Raw genomic sequence first — 14822 nt, 5'->3', positions numbered from 1 at the left:
TATCTCTCCCAGGTAAATCCTCTATCCCCTTTTCTACGCTTCTTCTCCTAGACTGTTTTGAGGAAGTGGGCCACAAAATACTTTTATGCCATGTCCTCAATTGTCTTATTTTGTGTCGTGACGGACTCCTCACATGTTCAAGGGTTAGTATTCTGGTATTAGAATTTGAGAATGTAGGCTAGACTGGTTTCAAGCCGAATAAGCAAAATGAACTATTTATATATTCCCTCCGTTCCATAATATAATATGTTTTTGCAAGCTAACATAGCTTGCAAAAATATTTTACATTATGGGGGTGGCGGGAGTATTTATGAAGGTTCATTTTGTCAGATTTCATCTATTGGGGTCGCATTTGAGTGTGTTTACAAAAAAAATATAGTAGTATTATGTTTCCCCATTCTTCTTGTTGCCAAAATCAGACAAACATTATGTCAAAACTACATAATTGCCAAATCAAATAAATACTATATATACTTCCTCCATCCCTAATTACTTCTTAAATTTGTAATTTGGGTCGGAGGTAATATATGGCAAGATATTTACTTTGACACTATTTATATGTTCCAAAATTCGGCTTGATATGCATTGGTAGACTCAACTTTATGGCTAGAAAAAATTCTTATGTTTCCCCATGCATTTGTAATGTTTTTGAACCCTAATAAGCATTCAAAACAAAACAAACAAAAGCGGCGCGTTCAAAGATTTCCCTTTGACTTGCATAACTTTGAGTTGGATAGAATAAGAAAGCAGGAGGGGGATAGAATAAGAAAGTGAATTGGAGAACTTCCAATCGAGAAAGTTCAGGTAGTGCCACAACAGCATCGACGAACTGGCATCGCCTTACTATAATAATAAAAGAAAACTGGCATCGTCACAAAGCTAGTTTTGCTGTTAAATTCAAGTTCTGATATACGTTCAGTACAAAGTCCAAAAACAAAACCGAACAGCAACCATCCATGCAACAGTCAGATCCCAAAATGCTGATACAATTACACAACTGAAACCCGCATACCGCTCGCCATCCGACATAGGAAAAAGCTACAATCCAAACTAATATTAGACGACCCTGAAGGTGTCCGGCCACCATCAAACATTCAAGAAATGCAACCAGGCGAGGACATTTCACGTGTTAATAAAACATTCTGCTCCGCGGGCACTTTTTTCTAGCTTTGGCACACAACATCGCCGGTGCTTGCTCACTCCAACAGCACAATAGTTCTACTCCGGGATCATCTGTTCAGTGTCTGCATCTTCACCCGTTTCAATCTGGGGTTGCTTGGGAGCACCGGCGCCAGGAGCCTGCTTCTTCTTGATTCCACTGACAATGTCGTCAATCCTTAGAAGCATGCAAGCTGACTCGATAGCTGTCTTGAAGGTCTGTGCCTTCACGCTGTAAGAATCCCAGATCTACAACACCAACACCAAAAGGTGGGGTGCTTAGACATGCACGCACACAATACAAGTGAAGGGACAGTAGAATTCATGCAAGAGTAAAAATACTACCTTCCGCTCTTTCATGTCAACAATATCACCAGTCCTTCCATCAACGCCAACCCAAGGATTTTCACCGTTCGCATGCTGAAGCAAAACAATGGAATTTAACCAACACTCGCGAAAATACAAGTGTAATATTTTAAAATTGAAAAAAAAACAGGATCATACAGATAAAGTATTAACTCGATTTGGGGTGGGAAATGATGCTTAAGCTTTAATTACTGTAAGCACCAATTTGCAGTTAAAAGTTATGTGCTGCACTGTATTTAGGAATGCAGTTGTTGTAGATAATCCCATAGTCATCCATAATAGCTCAAAAACGATTCTTGAGGTACTGTATCAAAGCCGTTGCAGTGCCAAACTGCCAAACCAAGCCTTCTTACAACTGGCTCAATTTATAAAGGGTGGTTTATTCAAAAAGTCTAAAACCTACAGCTAAGCAATTTCCAAAGCTCAAGTCCAATGGTAAAGCTGTGACACTTCCAGCTATATAAGAAAAACATGTCAAGGAAGCTGCGACACTTCGAGCTATATAACAAAAACATGTCAAAAAGGATCCGTGTATATAAAATGCTGGACTCCCTTTCTTCGTCAACTTTTTAACAAGGTCACTGGATAGTTCAATATCTAGAAGAAGAGTTATTACCTTTCCCTGGAGCTGTGTCATCGTCCTGATAACATTCAAACCACAATTTTGAAGCAAAGTTCTTGGGATCGCTTCGAATGCTAAAGCAGCAGCTTCATAAGGCCACTGATAAAAATAAACAGAGGATAATTAGATACTCGAATCATAAGATAATCACAACAGAAAGCTATATGTGCAATGCCCCAAACACACACAAAAACACATTTATTTCAGTTCGCTGTGGTAGCATGGACTTGTGTGAATGCACTAATAGGCCTCTGCCTAAATGACTTCATTACTCATAAATGCTAGCATTAATACTTCTGAGGCAATACCTTTTCTACACCTTCAACTGAAGAACTCTTTTGCTTTAGTGTTGCCGATACAGTCAATTCAGAAGCACCACCTCCAGGTAGAAGTTTTGGGTTTTTCAAAATGTTCCGTGCAACAGACATGGCATCCTGTGAATGCAAAAAAAAGAGGGAAAGGTTGAGAGCAGTTCTTACTATGAAATAAAATAATAAATAGGACAAAACGAGCAGACCAATACCTGAAGGTTCCTCTCCACCTCGTTCAAGATGTCCTTGCTTGCTCCCCTCAACAGAACAGTGCATGCTTTAGGATCTTTGCATTCAATAATGAAGGAAAAGAATTCATCACCGATCTTCTTAACCTCAAAGAGACCAGCTCGTGTTCCCACATCTGATTCTTGAAGCTCCTCTGGCCTGTTCACTATAACTGCACCACAGGCTTTAGCAATCCTGTTGTTATCTGTCTTCCTAAGCCTACGGATTGCACTAACGCCAGCCTTGCTTAAATAATGCATAGCCATGTCACTGAGTCCTTTCTCTGTGATAACCAGGTCAGGCTTGAATTTCAAAATTTGCACACAGAGGTTCTTTATGTATTCTTCCTCCATATCTAGCAGAACCTTCCTGTAATAGCATATTTACCAAATTATTAGATCCTGACCGATAGCAACTCAATAGGATTAATCTAGTTCACAGTACATATGGGCAGGAGAATTTGAATCTAGACATCACTTACCAATCTTCTTCACTCATCAACTCAGCATTTGTCTGATTTTCTCCCTTTTTGTACTCAACAGGGCAATCCAAAAGGATGATGCGTGGATTTACTATCTTCCTTCTCATTTTTCCAGGAGCCACAACATCTTTATTGAACATGACCCCTTTAAGAACCTTTGAATCCTCCAACTGGCCGCCAGGAATCTTCTCTACTTTGATATATTTCTTGATATCGACTTCACGCATTCCTTGACCCAGGTCTACACCTGCTGTTGTGGTAGCATCTATGGCAAGGTCCTAAGAACAGCATGAGAAGGTATCAAATGATCCATAAATTTATCCCATCAAGTGAATCTACGTAGTAGCCAACTTGGCAAACAAGAATGATACTTACAGCAATTAGGTCACCAAACTGGCCAGTGAATTTTGTACCAATGGAGCTCTTCACCAGCCCTAGCATCGCCTCACCTACATCATGGTACATCCCAACTGAATCAGATTACAAAACAGAACATGATCTATGCAAGAGAACCAAATTCAAGAAGAACAGTGACAATGTTTGCAACATGCTGGATGCAGACTTACGGTCATTAACATCAACAGGCATTGCAATTTTGTCAAGGACAGCTATGGCATCCTCAAGAGCTCTGCTGTATGCTGAAACCAAGAAAGAATAAAAGGTTAAGAACAGATACATAAATCACCAAAGAATATATATATAGAGAGAGAGAGAGAGCATCAAGTAAATACCTCGGCAAATGACAGTGGGATGGTAGTTCTTTTCAATAAATGTTTCTGCAACATGCAGCATCTCACCAGCTAAAAAAACGAAAAGTTAGTACAAAAGAATAAAGTCCCAAACCAAATAAGCTTCCTGGCTACTGAAAACTGATTTTTAGTCATTCTTGCTAGCTTATACTTTGAAGTGCAACAATTTAGTACACTTAGATACAAAGAAATAATGACAGACCAGAAACAGAATTTGACAATTGAAGTGCAAAAAATTTAGTGTATTTGGTAGCCATATGCTTAGTTTGACCAGAAACCGAATTGACAGTTATAGCAAAGTTTATTGACCTCGGATGCCATGCTTATGAAAATAATAGAACTTGGACGCAAGTAAATAATGATCTTGATATTCATCAATAGCAAAGTAATTACCAGAAAGGAATGCATCACAGAAAACATCATACCTAGAACAATGACAGACGTTGTCCCATCTCCCACTTCTTCATCCTGTGTGCGGCTTAGCTCAATCATAGACTGCACAGATTGAAAAGGGAGAGTTAGATTGAACATAGTTTCATCCACTTTATGACAAATATTACAGATTGACAACCAATTCTAACCACATATAACATAAACAAGAGAGAGAGAGAAAACAAATACTCCACACACCTTAGCAGCAGGATGTGCAATGTCTAATTCCCGCAGTATAGCATTGCCATCGTTGGTAACCACAATACCTGCAAAATAAGAATAACTCAGATACAATAAACTTGTAAAAACAAATTATGCAATGCAAACATGAATGTAAAATTAAGCCCAGAGTGGTGTAAACAGACAATGAATTATCTCCAATAACAATTCTCAGTATTACACAAAAAGCAAGCAATTACTAATGCTAATTTCAGATGTGAAATTATAAGCAAACAAAAGTACAAGACGCGAGCATTTTCACACAAATAAGCCAAGAGCCCACACAAAAAACCTAGTGGAGGGCAAAAGCTTGATCTGGTTAGCAATTAAGCAAAACCAGTTCATAAGGATCTACCCTCGACACATTTGTCTACAGGCATCTGTTAAACTATATGGAGCACTGTATCGTCCCAAATGCATTAATTACAGTTGTGCAATTAAGGGAGATAAAATACAATGAGTTCAAGCTGCTGTTGATACATTTAATCTCCAAAGAAATTAAGATAGTCAGACTTTTGAAAACAATAAACAGTGTAGCCTGCTAAACAAGTGGAATCATGCAAACATTATCCAACATGAAACAAAATGAAGCAAGTTCTTTAACAGATAAACTTGCTATCATGTACTCTGATAACAAGTAGTACTATGTATGGACAGCAGAGTGTAACATCAGCTGGCATATTAAAGTGCAGAGAATATGTTAAGGGTATGTGCAAGTACCTCCACTGGCATCCAGAAGCATCTTCAACATGGACCTGGGACCGAGCGTAGTGCGGATGATGTCTGACACAGCCTGCACATAAAACCATTAGATTTACCCAACAAGTCCTAGGAGGAGATACAGGTAAATGAATCAACTAGTCCTCACAAGACACAAATTTAAAACTTCTTGATTGTTGGGCTAAAACAGTGGCAAACCAAAACCAAACTGCCAGATCGTCAATTGAAGGTTCCCACATTCGAACCCTCAGATTAAGCTAATAAGACACCTGACCTATGTGACGCCCAGGGCAAGGAGATAACAGATTACTCAGACATCTTGGCTAGGATCACTTGCGCAGATCTATACTGTGGAAACGACAACAGTGAAACGTGCATCCTAAGGTGAACTGATTGGCTACGATCTAGAGAGTACTGCCTGAGAGGCATCAACGACAACACCAGCACCCAACTGACGAAGTGAAACAAAGCTCAAGACTCAAGAGCACAAACCTTCGCGGCCTGGATGTTGCCATGCTGAACCTTGGCGCCGGATTCCCTCTTCAAAGAGTCCTCTGCTCAAATCGAAACAAAAACGCACAACATTAGAAAGAAATGCGCATAAACAGAAACGGCATAGATCAGATCAGAGCAAAGAAACAATATAGTTGAACAGGCAAAGCCAAATCGTGGATTCATGTCGTGTGATCAAGTGAACTTCGACACCAGGAGTTCAAGGGCGCTGCCTATCTCAAAACCTAGAAGCGAGAACGGACGGATGCTACCGGAAAATACGGGGGAAGGGGAGGCGCGGGAACCCTAGGAGGCGGGGAGGAGCGGGGTCGGAGAGGCGAGGGGCGAAGGGCGCTTACTCAGCACGAGGACGGGGGCGTGCAATGCCATGGCGATCTGGCGAGAGGCGAGACGACGGGGAGGCGGCGGCGAGGGGTGGGAGGGAGATGAGAATGGGAAGGCGCCGCGCGATCTTTCGAGCTCGAGGGTTTGTTCGGTTTGGGCTTGCAAGTGAAACCCTCGTCGCGACCAGAGTGCGCCTGAGCGTGCGTGACCTAGGGGAACTGCCGGTGGGCCCGCTGAGGGGGCTACCGACGTGCCGTGTTTTCTCGAAGGCCGAGCGATTTTCTTTTTTATTTTAATATTCTTTTTAGCAATGGTTTAATCTTCTCCGTCTAAATGGATAGCCCCGCAATGGTCTCATACTACTAGGTATTTGCCCGTGCATACACTGCCGCGCATAAGCTTGCTAGGGTAGATGTAGGAGATGAAATAAGTGCCGAGTGGGTGGATTCTCCCACAGATTTTATTCTTGATGTAATTTCGGATGAGATCCCGAACTTTGCTGAGTTAATAAAAGCGGCAAGATTTCCCCCCCTCAAAAAAAAAGTATTTACATGTGCATAGTAATATATGTCTCATTAATAAAATAAAGATTCAGTTACAACCCACTTAAACATTGACTAGAATAATACTATGCAAAGAACCGGCATGTCCCTCCCCGCTAAGAAAAAGGAGACACTTTTCACTCGATCTCGACGCGGCTTCATTGTTGATCAGCAACTTTACGAAACTCAAAAGTAGTTTGCCTGAAGAAAAACCATTGTCGTTGAAAGAATCAGACCGGGGACACGCCATCGAACTCCGGAACTGACACCCCTGCACGACTACAATGTCGGAGGAGAAAATCAGAACTGTCAGCCTCCAACCACAAACCCAACACAAGATGCACCATATTTCAGTTGTCACTTGTGTAGACAGCCATATGATTGTGTGAATAAATGTTTGCCTAACTATCTCCATGATTTTATTTTGTAATCATTTATTGACTTGCCAAAGAAAATAAAAGATGAGACAATTAAGGCGCTTTTCAAGGAATGATCATCAGGGGAAATATGGAATGTTGGACGAGCCACTCCGCCTAGCAGGAAAAGGAACGCTATTTATTTTCTAATTTAAATAAATAAATAGGACAGTGCATGTATGTTGCAACGAGATATAAATATTCTAGTACTAGCTTGTGATTACCTATCTGTCGTGGAATTGTCACGGTAGATGCCCTAGCATGAGGACTTAGGTGTGGAGCCATCGCAACGTAGCTAGCTTGAAGGGCTAAAACGGGATAAGGGACACGGAGAATTTACCCAGGTTCAGCCCTCGCAACGAGGTAAAGGCCTACTCCTGCTTTAGGTTGTATTGCTTGGGTTTCGATTACCAGGGAGCGAATACGCTTGATCTAGTTCTCGGCGTTGTTTCCTGCCTTAACCCGCCGCCTGGTCACCCCTTTATATACACAGGCTGATGCCCGACGGCTTATAGAGTCCCGGCCGACTCATACACAACGTGTCTGGCTCGGTGACAGAACTAGACCTTCCTTATATACAAGTTAAACATATGGTGGTTTATGCATGTGGGCCTCAAGTCTCCTCCGGGTCTTGGGCCTTCAGTAAGCTTGCTTCATGAACCGCCATCTTCAACATCTTCTTGGGACTTCTTATTGTAAACCGTCAGTGGTATGACCTGGCCCCTCCTTGGCGGGTCATACCCAATAATTATATCCCCAACATTAGGCCCCAGGTTGATGTGAACTTGTTCATATCAATCTTCAACACTTAGAAAAACCCTTCCTCATCAGTCCTTACAAAACCTTACAACCCGCCGTGACATCAGCTCACAGAATTGTGGTAACCCGCCATGACGTCACCTCACATTAATATTACACAAGCACCAAATCTCAACATGCCTTCACTTTTAATGAATCTCTGAAAATCGAGGCGTCTTTTGTTGTCACAATCTTTTTTGGCCTCCTCGATTCCGGCGCATGACACTTATCCTTCTACCTTATAAATAGGGCCAGGGGTCTCTTTCATTTTTTTTCCTTGCCTCATCGTCTTCGTCCTCTTCCTCGCAACACCTCCAGCGCCCGAGCTCTGCCGCCGCTGTCCACCTTCGTCCACTACGTCAACCTCGGCCGCTCCATCGACCTGAACGCACCAGAGCTCGTCCGCGCGCCTCCGCTGTTCAACAGCCTCGGTAAGCCTTCCTCTCCCCTCACCATATATCTGCATTAGGGTTTTCTTTGGGTTCTTCGGAGTTCATCTCTATTCCTCCTTGTTCCTTCCTGTCTTTATAGTTTTGATGTGAGGTTAAGTGCTCATCTTGCGCGACATCAGTTTTAGCACTCATTTTTGATACTTGAGCGCCTCCCCTCAATTAGAGATCCCATCTGAGCACATGAACTGCTCTGCTGCCGCAACTTAGGTTTCGAATTTTCTTCATTATTTTGAACTGTTGTATATCCAAAATTATAGCATCCATCTATGAAAGCTGTTTTTGCAACACTTAGCAATTTTTCCACTCATAGATCTGAAAATTGATAGTTGTGTTGGCAATTTAACTTATAAACCATAACCCGCTAGGTATCATTAGTCCCCTCTTAAGCCGCCAATAGTTTGCCTTGCATAACACCACCGCTATCCTCCGACTTAACACAGTGCTTATTGTTCTTACCCTTAAACCAATGGTTGGCTTAACAACATAATATTAAACCGGCAAAATTTTCTTTTCAGATCATCATCAAAAATGACTAAGACATTCACTGCATGCAACTAGGCATCATCCCGGGTCCCCGAGGATGGTTTGAACAATTTCGTTGAAACTGGCGTCTTAGCCAAGAAAGTTGAGGGTCCGAGGCCTCGAAAATCCTCTTGAGCCCAAGGAGAAGTAATTGTTTTCACTGATATATGATCCGGGGGTTTACCCCGCCCGGCTCAAAATTCTTTCGAGATGTGCTACACTTTTTCCAACTTCATCCTCAAGACATCGAACCTAATTCCGTCTCCAATATTTGCAATTTCCAAGTCTTCTATGAAGCTTATTTCCAAGAAGAGCCCACTGTTGAATTGTTCAGAGCGTTTTATTACTTAAACCGGCAGACAGAGTTTACTGACGGACCCAGTTTGGAACTAGGCGGGGTTTTAATTCAGAAGAGGAAAGAGACCTCCTTCCCATATGCCAAACCGCCCAGTCACCCCAAGGACTGGAACCAGACTTGGTTCTATTGCCAAGATACATCTCCAGCGGGTGAGAATCCCCTTTGGGGTTATCGTGACCACCGGCTTAGCAACACACATCCATTCCCACCGCGGATCAGCACGAAGGAGCGGGCCAAGTATGCGTCCACTTTTTCAAAGATCAGAGCCTTCATGGCTAACGGCTTAACTGGCATCGACCTTGTTCGCTGCTGGGTCTCCTGGAGGATCATGCCCTTAAGCCGCCGCCCCGGCTTAATGTGCGAGTACACCGGCAACTTGAAAGATCCCCAACGCCACTGTGAAATTAAATTGTCTGATGCCGAAGTCACTGAAGCAATCAAAGCATTGTTGAATGAAAGCTGGGTAGAATGCAATAAAACTAGACTTAATCCTTACTGCACCTTCAACCAGCCGCCAGATGTAAGTGTACACACTATGTTTCCAGTCTGAATCATGTTTTTGTTAATACTATCCACTTGATTGTCTGACCTTAACAGGTCGATTCTCCGTTTTGGAAGAAGAAGCCGCAGGATAAGCCGGCCAAGCCGACCCGGACCAAGACCAAGGCCACAAAGAAGCCTGCCAAGAAGAAGACCGATCCCTCCGAGTTATTGAACTTGGATGATGATGGTGATGATGACGAGTCGGAGGTAGAACTTGATTCTCTTGGCTCATTGTTTGTACGTCTCATTGACAATGACTGTTATCAGGATGAAGCGGAAGCCAGCTGCGCAGGTTACGAAGAGGTAATTGTTCTTTCCTCCGGCTCAGAATCTCTGCCAAAACGGAAAACTTGCCAAGCAAGCCGGAAAGTAAGGTTTTCTCATCCTTTGGCTTATTTGGATCCCAACTTTATTTTGAAGAAGCAACAACATGAAGCTCACCGCACAACCCGGAACAGCGGAAGCGGGATCTTTTCCTCCGGCTTACCAAATACTCCGGCTCCCCGCAAGCGTCGTCCACAGGTCTCAACAAACTCCGACTTAACTTATCCCAGGGCTGGTCTTTTTCAATAACGTCATAATCCTTCCGATTCAAATTATCAGGGAACGTATCATTCCTCCTCTAGCGACTCAATGGGGACTCATGTCCCGGCCTTCAAACCTATGCCTAGGTAAGACTGGCAAGTCCTTTGCTTTCAATTATATACTCAATTGTTGTATTAACCTCATCTTGTGTTTCATTCACAGGGCTATGGCAAAGCCCGACAAGAAAATGAAGGTGACAAAAACCACTAAAAACCCCTTTGAGACGGAGCAGCAGTCAGCAGAGACTTCTCACCATACCCCTGAAGCCACAGCCGATGAACCGCCACTGGTCGATCACAACGTTGACGTAGACCAGATGGATATTGATCCAGCCGCCACCAAGCCGCCAAGTCCCATTAAGCCGCCAAGCCCATGAAGCCTACTGATAAAAAGGCTGATGATATTACCATCACTGGGCATGGTTATACAGCGCCAGGCAACCCCACTGTCTTGGCAAAGCACAGTGCCAAGGAAGAAGTTTATGTTGCTGACAAAAACAAATGGTCAATAAACTTGGAGAGTTATGCCCAATTCAGCGCCCAAGAGATCCGCTCTGGGTATTTGAACCGCCTGCACACAAGTCGTGATTTTGAAGCTGGCTTAGTGAATTTGATGAAGGAGCGCTTTGAGGTAAATGATACGTCTCCAATGTATCTATAATTTTTTATTGTTCCGTACTATTATTTATCTGTTTGGATGTTTAATGGGCTTTATTATACACTTTTATACTATTTTTGGGACTAACCTATTAAACCGAGGGCCAGTCCAAATTGCTGTTTTCTTGCCTATTTCAGTGTTTCGTAGAAAAGGAGTATCAAACGGAGTCCAAACAGAATGAAACCTTCAGGAGAGTCGTTTTTTGGAACAAACGCAATCCAGGAGACTTGGAGTGGACGTCAAGGAAGCAACGAGGTGGCCATGAGGCAGGGAGGCACGCCTCCCACCCTAGCGGGCCCCTCGTGGCTCCCCTGACTGACTTCTTTCGCCTATATATATACTCATATACCCTGAAAACATCAGAGAGCACCACGAAACCCTATTTCCACCGCCGCAACCTTCTGTACCCGTGAGATCCCATCTTGGAGCCTTTTCCGGCGCTCCTCCGGAGGGGGAATCGATCATGGAGGGATTCTACATCAACACCATAGCCTCTCCAATGATGTGTGAGTAGTTTACCTCAGACCTTCGAGTCCATAGTTATTAGCTAGATGGCTTCTTCTCTCTCTTTGGATCTCAATACAAAGTTCTCCTCAAATTCTTTTTGCAGTGTGTTTGTCGAGATCCGATGAATTGTGGGTTTGTGATCAAGATTATCTATGAACAATATTTGAATCTCCTCTGAATTCTTTTATGTATGATTTTTTATCTTTGCAAGTCTCTTCGAATTATCAGTTTGGTTTGGCCTACTAGATTGATCTTTCTTGCAATGGGAGAAGTGCTTAGCTTTGGGTTCAATCTTGCGGGGTCCTTTCCCAATGACAGCAGGAGCAGCAAGGCACGTATTGTATTGTTGCCATCAAGGATAAAAAGATGGGGTTTGTATCATATTGCTTGAGTTTATCCCTCTACATCATGTCATCTTGCCTAATGTGTTACTCTGTTCTTATGAACTTAATACTCTAGATGCATGCTGGATAGCGGTCGATGTGTGGAGTAATAGTAGTAGATGCGGAATCGTTTCGATCTATTTATCGCGGACGTGATGCCTATACACATCATCATGCCTAGATATTCTCATAACTATGCACTTTTCTATCAATTGCTCGATAGTAATTTGTTCACCCACCGTAATACTTATGCTATCTTGAGAGAAGCCACTAGTGAAATCTATGGCCCCCGGGTCTATTTTCCATCATATAAGTTTCCGATCTATTTTATTTTGCAATCTTTACTTTCCAATCTATGTCATAAAAATACCAAAAATATTTATCTTATTATCTCTACCAGATCTCACTTTTGCAAGTGGTCATGAAGGGATTGACAACCCCTTTATCGCGTTGGTTGCAAGGTTCTTATTTGTTTGTGCAGATACGAGGGATTTGAGTTTAGCCTCCTACTGGATTGATACCTTGGTTCTCAAAAACTGAGGGGAATACGTATGCTATTTTGCTGCATCATCATTTCCTCTTCAAGGGAAAACCAACGCATGCTCAAGAGGTAGCAAGAAGGATTTTTGGCGCCGTTGCCGGGGAGTCTACGCACAAGTCAAGACATACCAAGTAACCATCACAAACTCTTATCCCTCGCATTACATTATTTGCCATTTGCCTCTCATTTTCTTCTCCCCCACTTCACCTTTGCCTTTTCTTCGCCTTCTTCCCGTATGTCTTTTTGTTTGTGTTTCCTTGTGCCTTCTATTTGCTTGCATATTTGCTTGCTAAAAATCTATTGATATGGATTCACTTAAAGTGTTCTACTTGGATCATCTTTGATCCTTATGAGCTCGTGCTGAAACCCCAACTAGCCTAGTTGATGGGAAATCTTTAGATGAGCATGCTCATTTTGTGCGTCACCGTTTGTCTAAAAAAGGGAGACTCTTATGGGATCAAATAAACAGATTGCTGTGTTATGCTTGGAATCTTTGTGAAATTTATGATTTTACTTGTTGCTCTAAGAACCCTAAAAAACACCTCCCCTACCTATGTGAGTTTAATGATAATGAAATCTTATCTTCTTATGCAAAGGGTGTTTATAGTTACTATGATATCGAACAAACTGAAGAATTTGTTGCTTTTAAGGATGCTTATGAAGTTGCTTCTTTGATTGAAAAGTATGATATTACTCTCTATGAATCTGAAAATTTTGACATACTTAAATATTGCTATGAAAACTATGCTCATAATGTCTATGTCAAAGAATTTATTGAAAGAATTACCGTTGCTTCTTAAGAAAATAATGATATGCATGAATCTATAGATAATTATGATTCCGATGATTTGATTGAAATATCCCTTGATGAACATGATGCTTGCTATTTTTGTGGCCATGATGCCAATATTTATAAAGATGAATTTGCTATAGTTCCTTATGTTAAACATGAGATCATTGCTATTGCACCCATACTTGATAGTTCCTTCGATGAAAAGCATGATTGATGTTATTATAAATTCTCTTAATGTCAATTGTGTTAATGATATGCAAAACCTCGAGCTTGGGGATGCTAGTTTTGCTATGACTACTATTTGTTGCAATGATCATGATTGGGGTGATTCTTCTTATGATTTTGAAAATTTATGTAAGCCCCATGATGAATATGAGATTGATAATAGTGTTTGCAATAATATTGAAAGTGGGTTTGGAAGACTGTCAACTTTAGGTCCCACATATTTGGAGAATGTTCAATCTTATGATTTTTTTGATAAAAGTGGGTTTGGAGAGGTCATGACTTTAGTTAATGTTAATCCCACTATTTTGGAAGAGTGTCAACTTCGTATGCATGTCAATTGTGTTGAAAATATTTTATGTGATAGCTATTTTGTTGAATTTGCTTATGATCCCACATGTAATTATTATGAGAGAGGAAAATATGGCTGTAGAAATTTTCATGTTACTAAATTACATCTCGTTATGTTGAGATTGCTATTGTTTCTTTCCGCTTCCTTGCATATGCTAGTTTTTACTTTCTATGATAATTTGTTTGCCTATAAGATGCCTATGCATAGGAAGTATGTTAGACTTAGATGTGTTTATCACGTGTTTCATGATGCTCTCTTTGCGCTTCAATTCTTGTATTTCATGTGAGCATCATTGAAATTAGTAATGCCTAGCTAGGGGCGTTAAACGATAGCACTTGTTGGGAGGCAACCTAATTTTATTTTTGTTCTTTGCTTTTTGTTCCTGTTTAGTAATAAATAATTCATATAGCCTCTGGTTAGATGTGGTTTATGTTTTTATTAGTGTTTGTGCCAAGTAAAACCTATAGGATCTTCTTGGGTGATAGTTAATTTGATCTTGTTGAAAAACAGAAACTTTTGCACGCACGAGAATAATTTTCATAAATCACAGAAACGTGATTTTCAGTTGATTCTTTTTGCAGAAGATTAATAAATAAATTATATAGAACTTCCTATTTTGGTAGAATATTTAGGGTTCCATAAGTATTCTAAAGTTACAGATCGCTACAGACTGTTCTGTTTTTAACAGATTCTATTTTCGTGTGTTGTTTGCTTATTTTGATGAATCTATGGCTAGTATCGGGGGTATGGACCATAGATAAGTTGGAATACAGTAGGTTTAACACCAATATAAATAAACAATGAGTTCATTACAGTACCTTAAAGTGGTGGTTTGTTTTATTTCGCTAACGGAGCTCATGAGATTTTCTGTTGAGTTTTGTGTTGTGAAGTTTTCAAGTTTTTGGGTAAAGATTTGATGGATTATGGAATAAGGAGTGGCAAGAGCCTAAGATTGGGAATGCCCAAGGCACCCCAAGGTAAAATTCAAGGACAACCAAAAGCCTAAGCTTGGGGATGGCCTGGAAGGC

The 14822-nt window shown here is 41.4% G+C and overlaps 1 protein-coding gene across 1 annotated transcript; it reads right to left on the bottom strand.

The window, feature by feature from the left end:
* Positions 1-871: 871 nt before the first annotated feature.
* On the bottom strand, positions 872-6344 carry LOC123156094 (T-complex protein 1 subunit gamma). Its single transcript, XM_044574262.1, has 14 exons — positions 6138-6344; positions 5779-5840; positions 5287-5359; positions 4546-4613; positions 4341-4410; positions 3898-3966; positions 3733-3804; positions 3542-3615; positions 3167-3444; positions 2670-3054; positions 2455-2580; positions 2141-2245; positions 1504-1578; positions 872-1407 (listed from the first exon to the last, which is right to left on the bottom strand). Exons 1-14 carry the CDS (start codon positions 6166-6168, stop codon positions 1219-1221), a joined length of 1677 nt encoding a protein of 558 aa, XP_044430197.1. The 5' UTR covers positions 6169-6344; the 3' UTR covers positions 872-1218.
* Positions 6345-14822: the final 8478 nt, after the last annotated feature.

This window comes from Triticum aestivum, chromosome 7B (assembly GCF_018294505.1).
Source record: "Triticum aestivum cultivar Chinese Spring chromosome 7B, IWGSC CS RefSeq v2.1, whole genome shotgun sequence".
Classification (NCBI taxonomy): domain Eukaryota; kingdom Viridiplantae; phylum Streptophyta; class Magnoliopsida; order Poales; family Poaceae; genus Triticum; species Triticum aestivum.
This window is presented reverse-complemented; position numbering and strand designations above follow the sequence as displayed.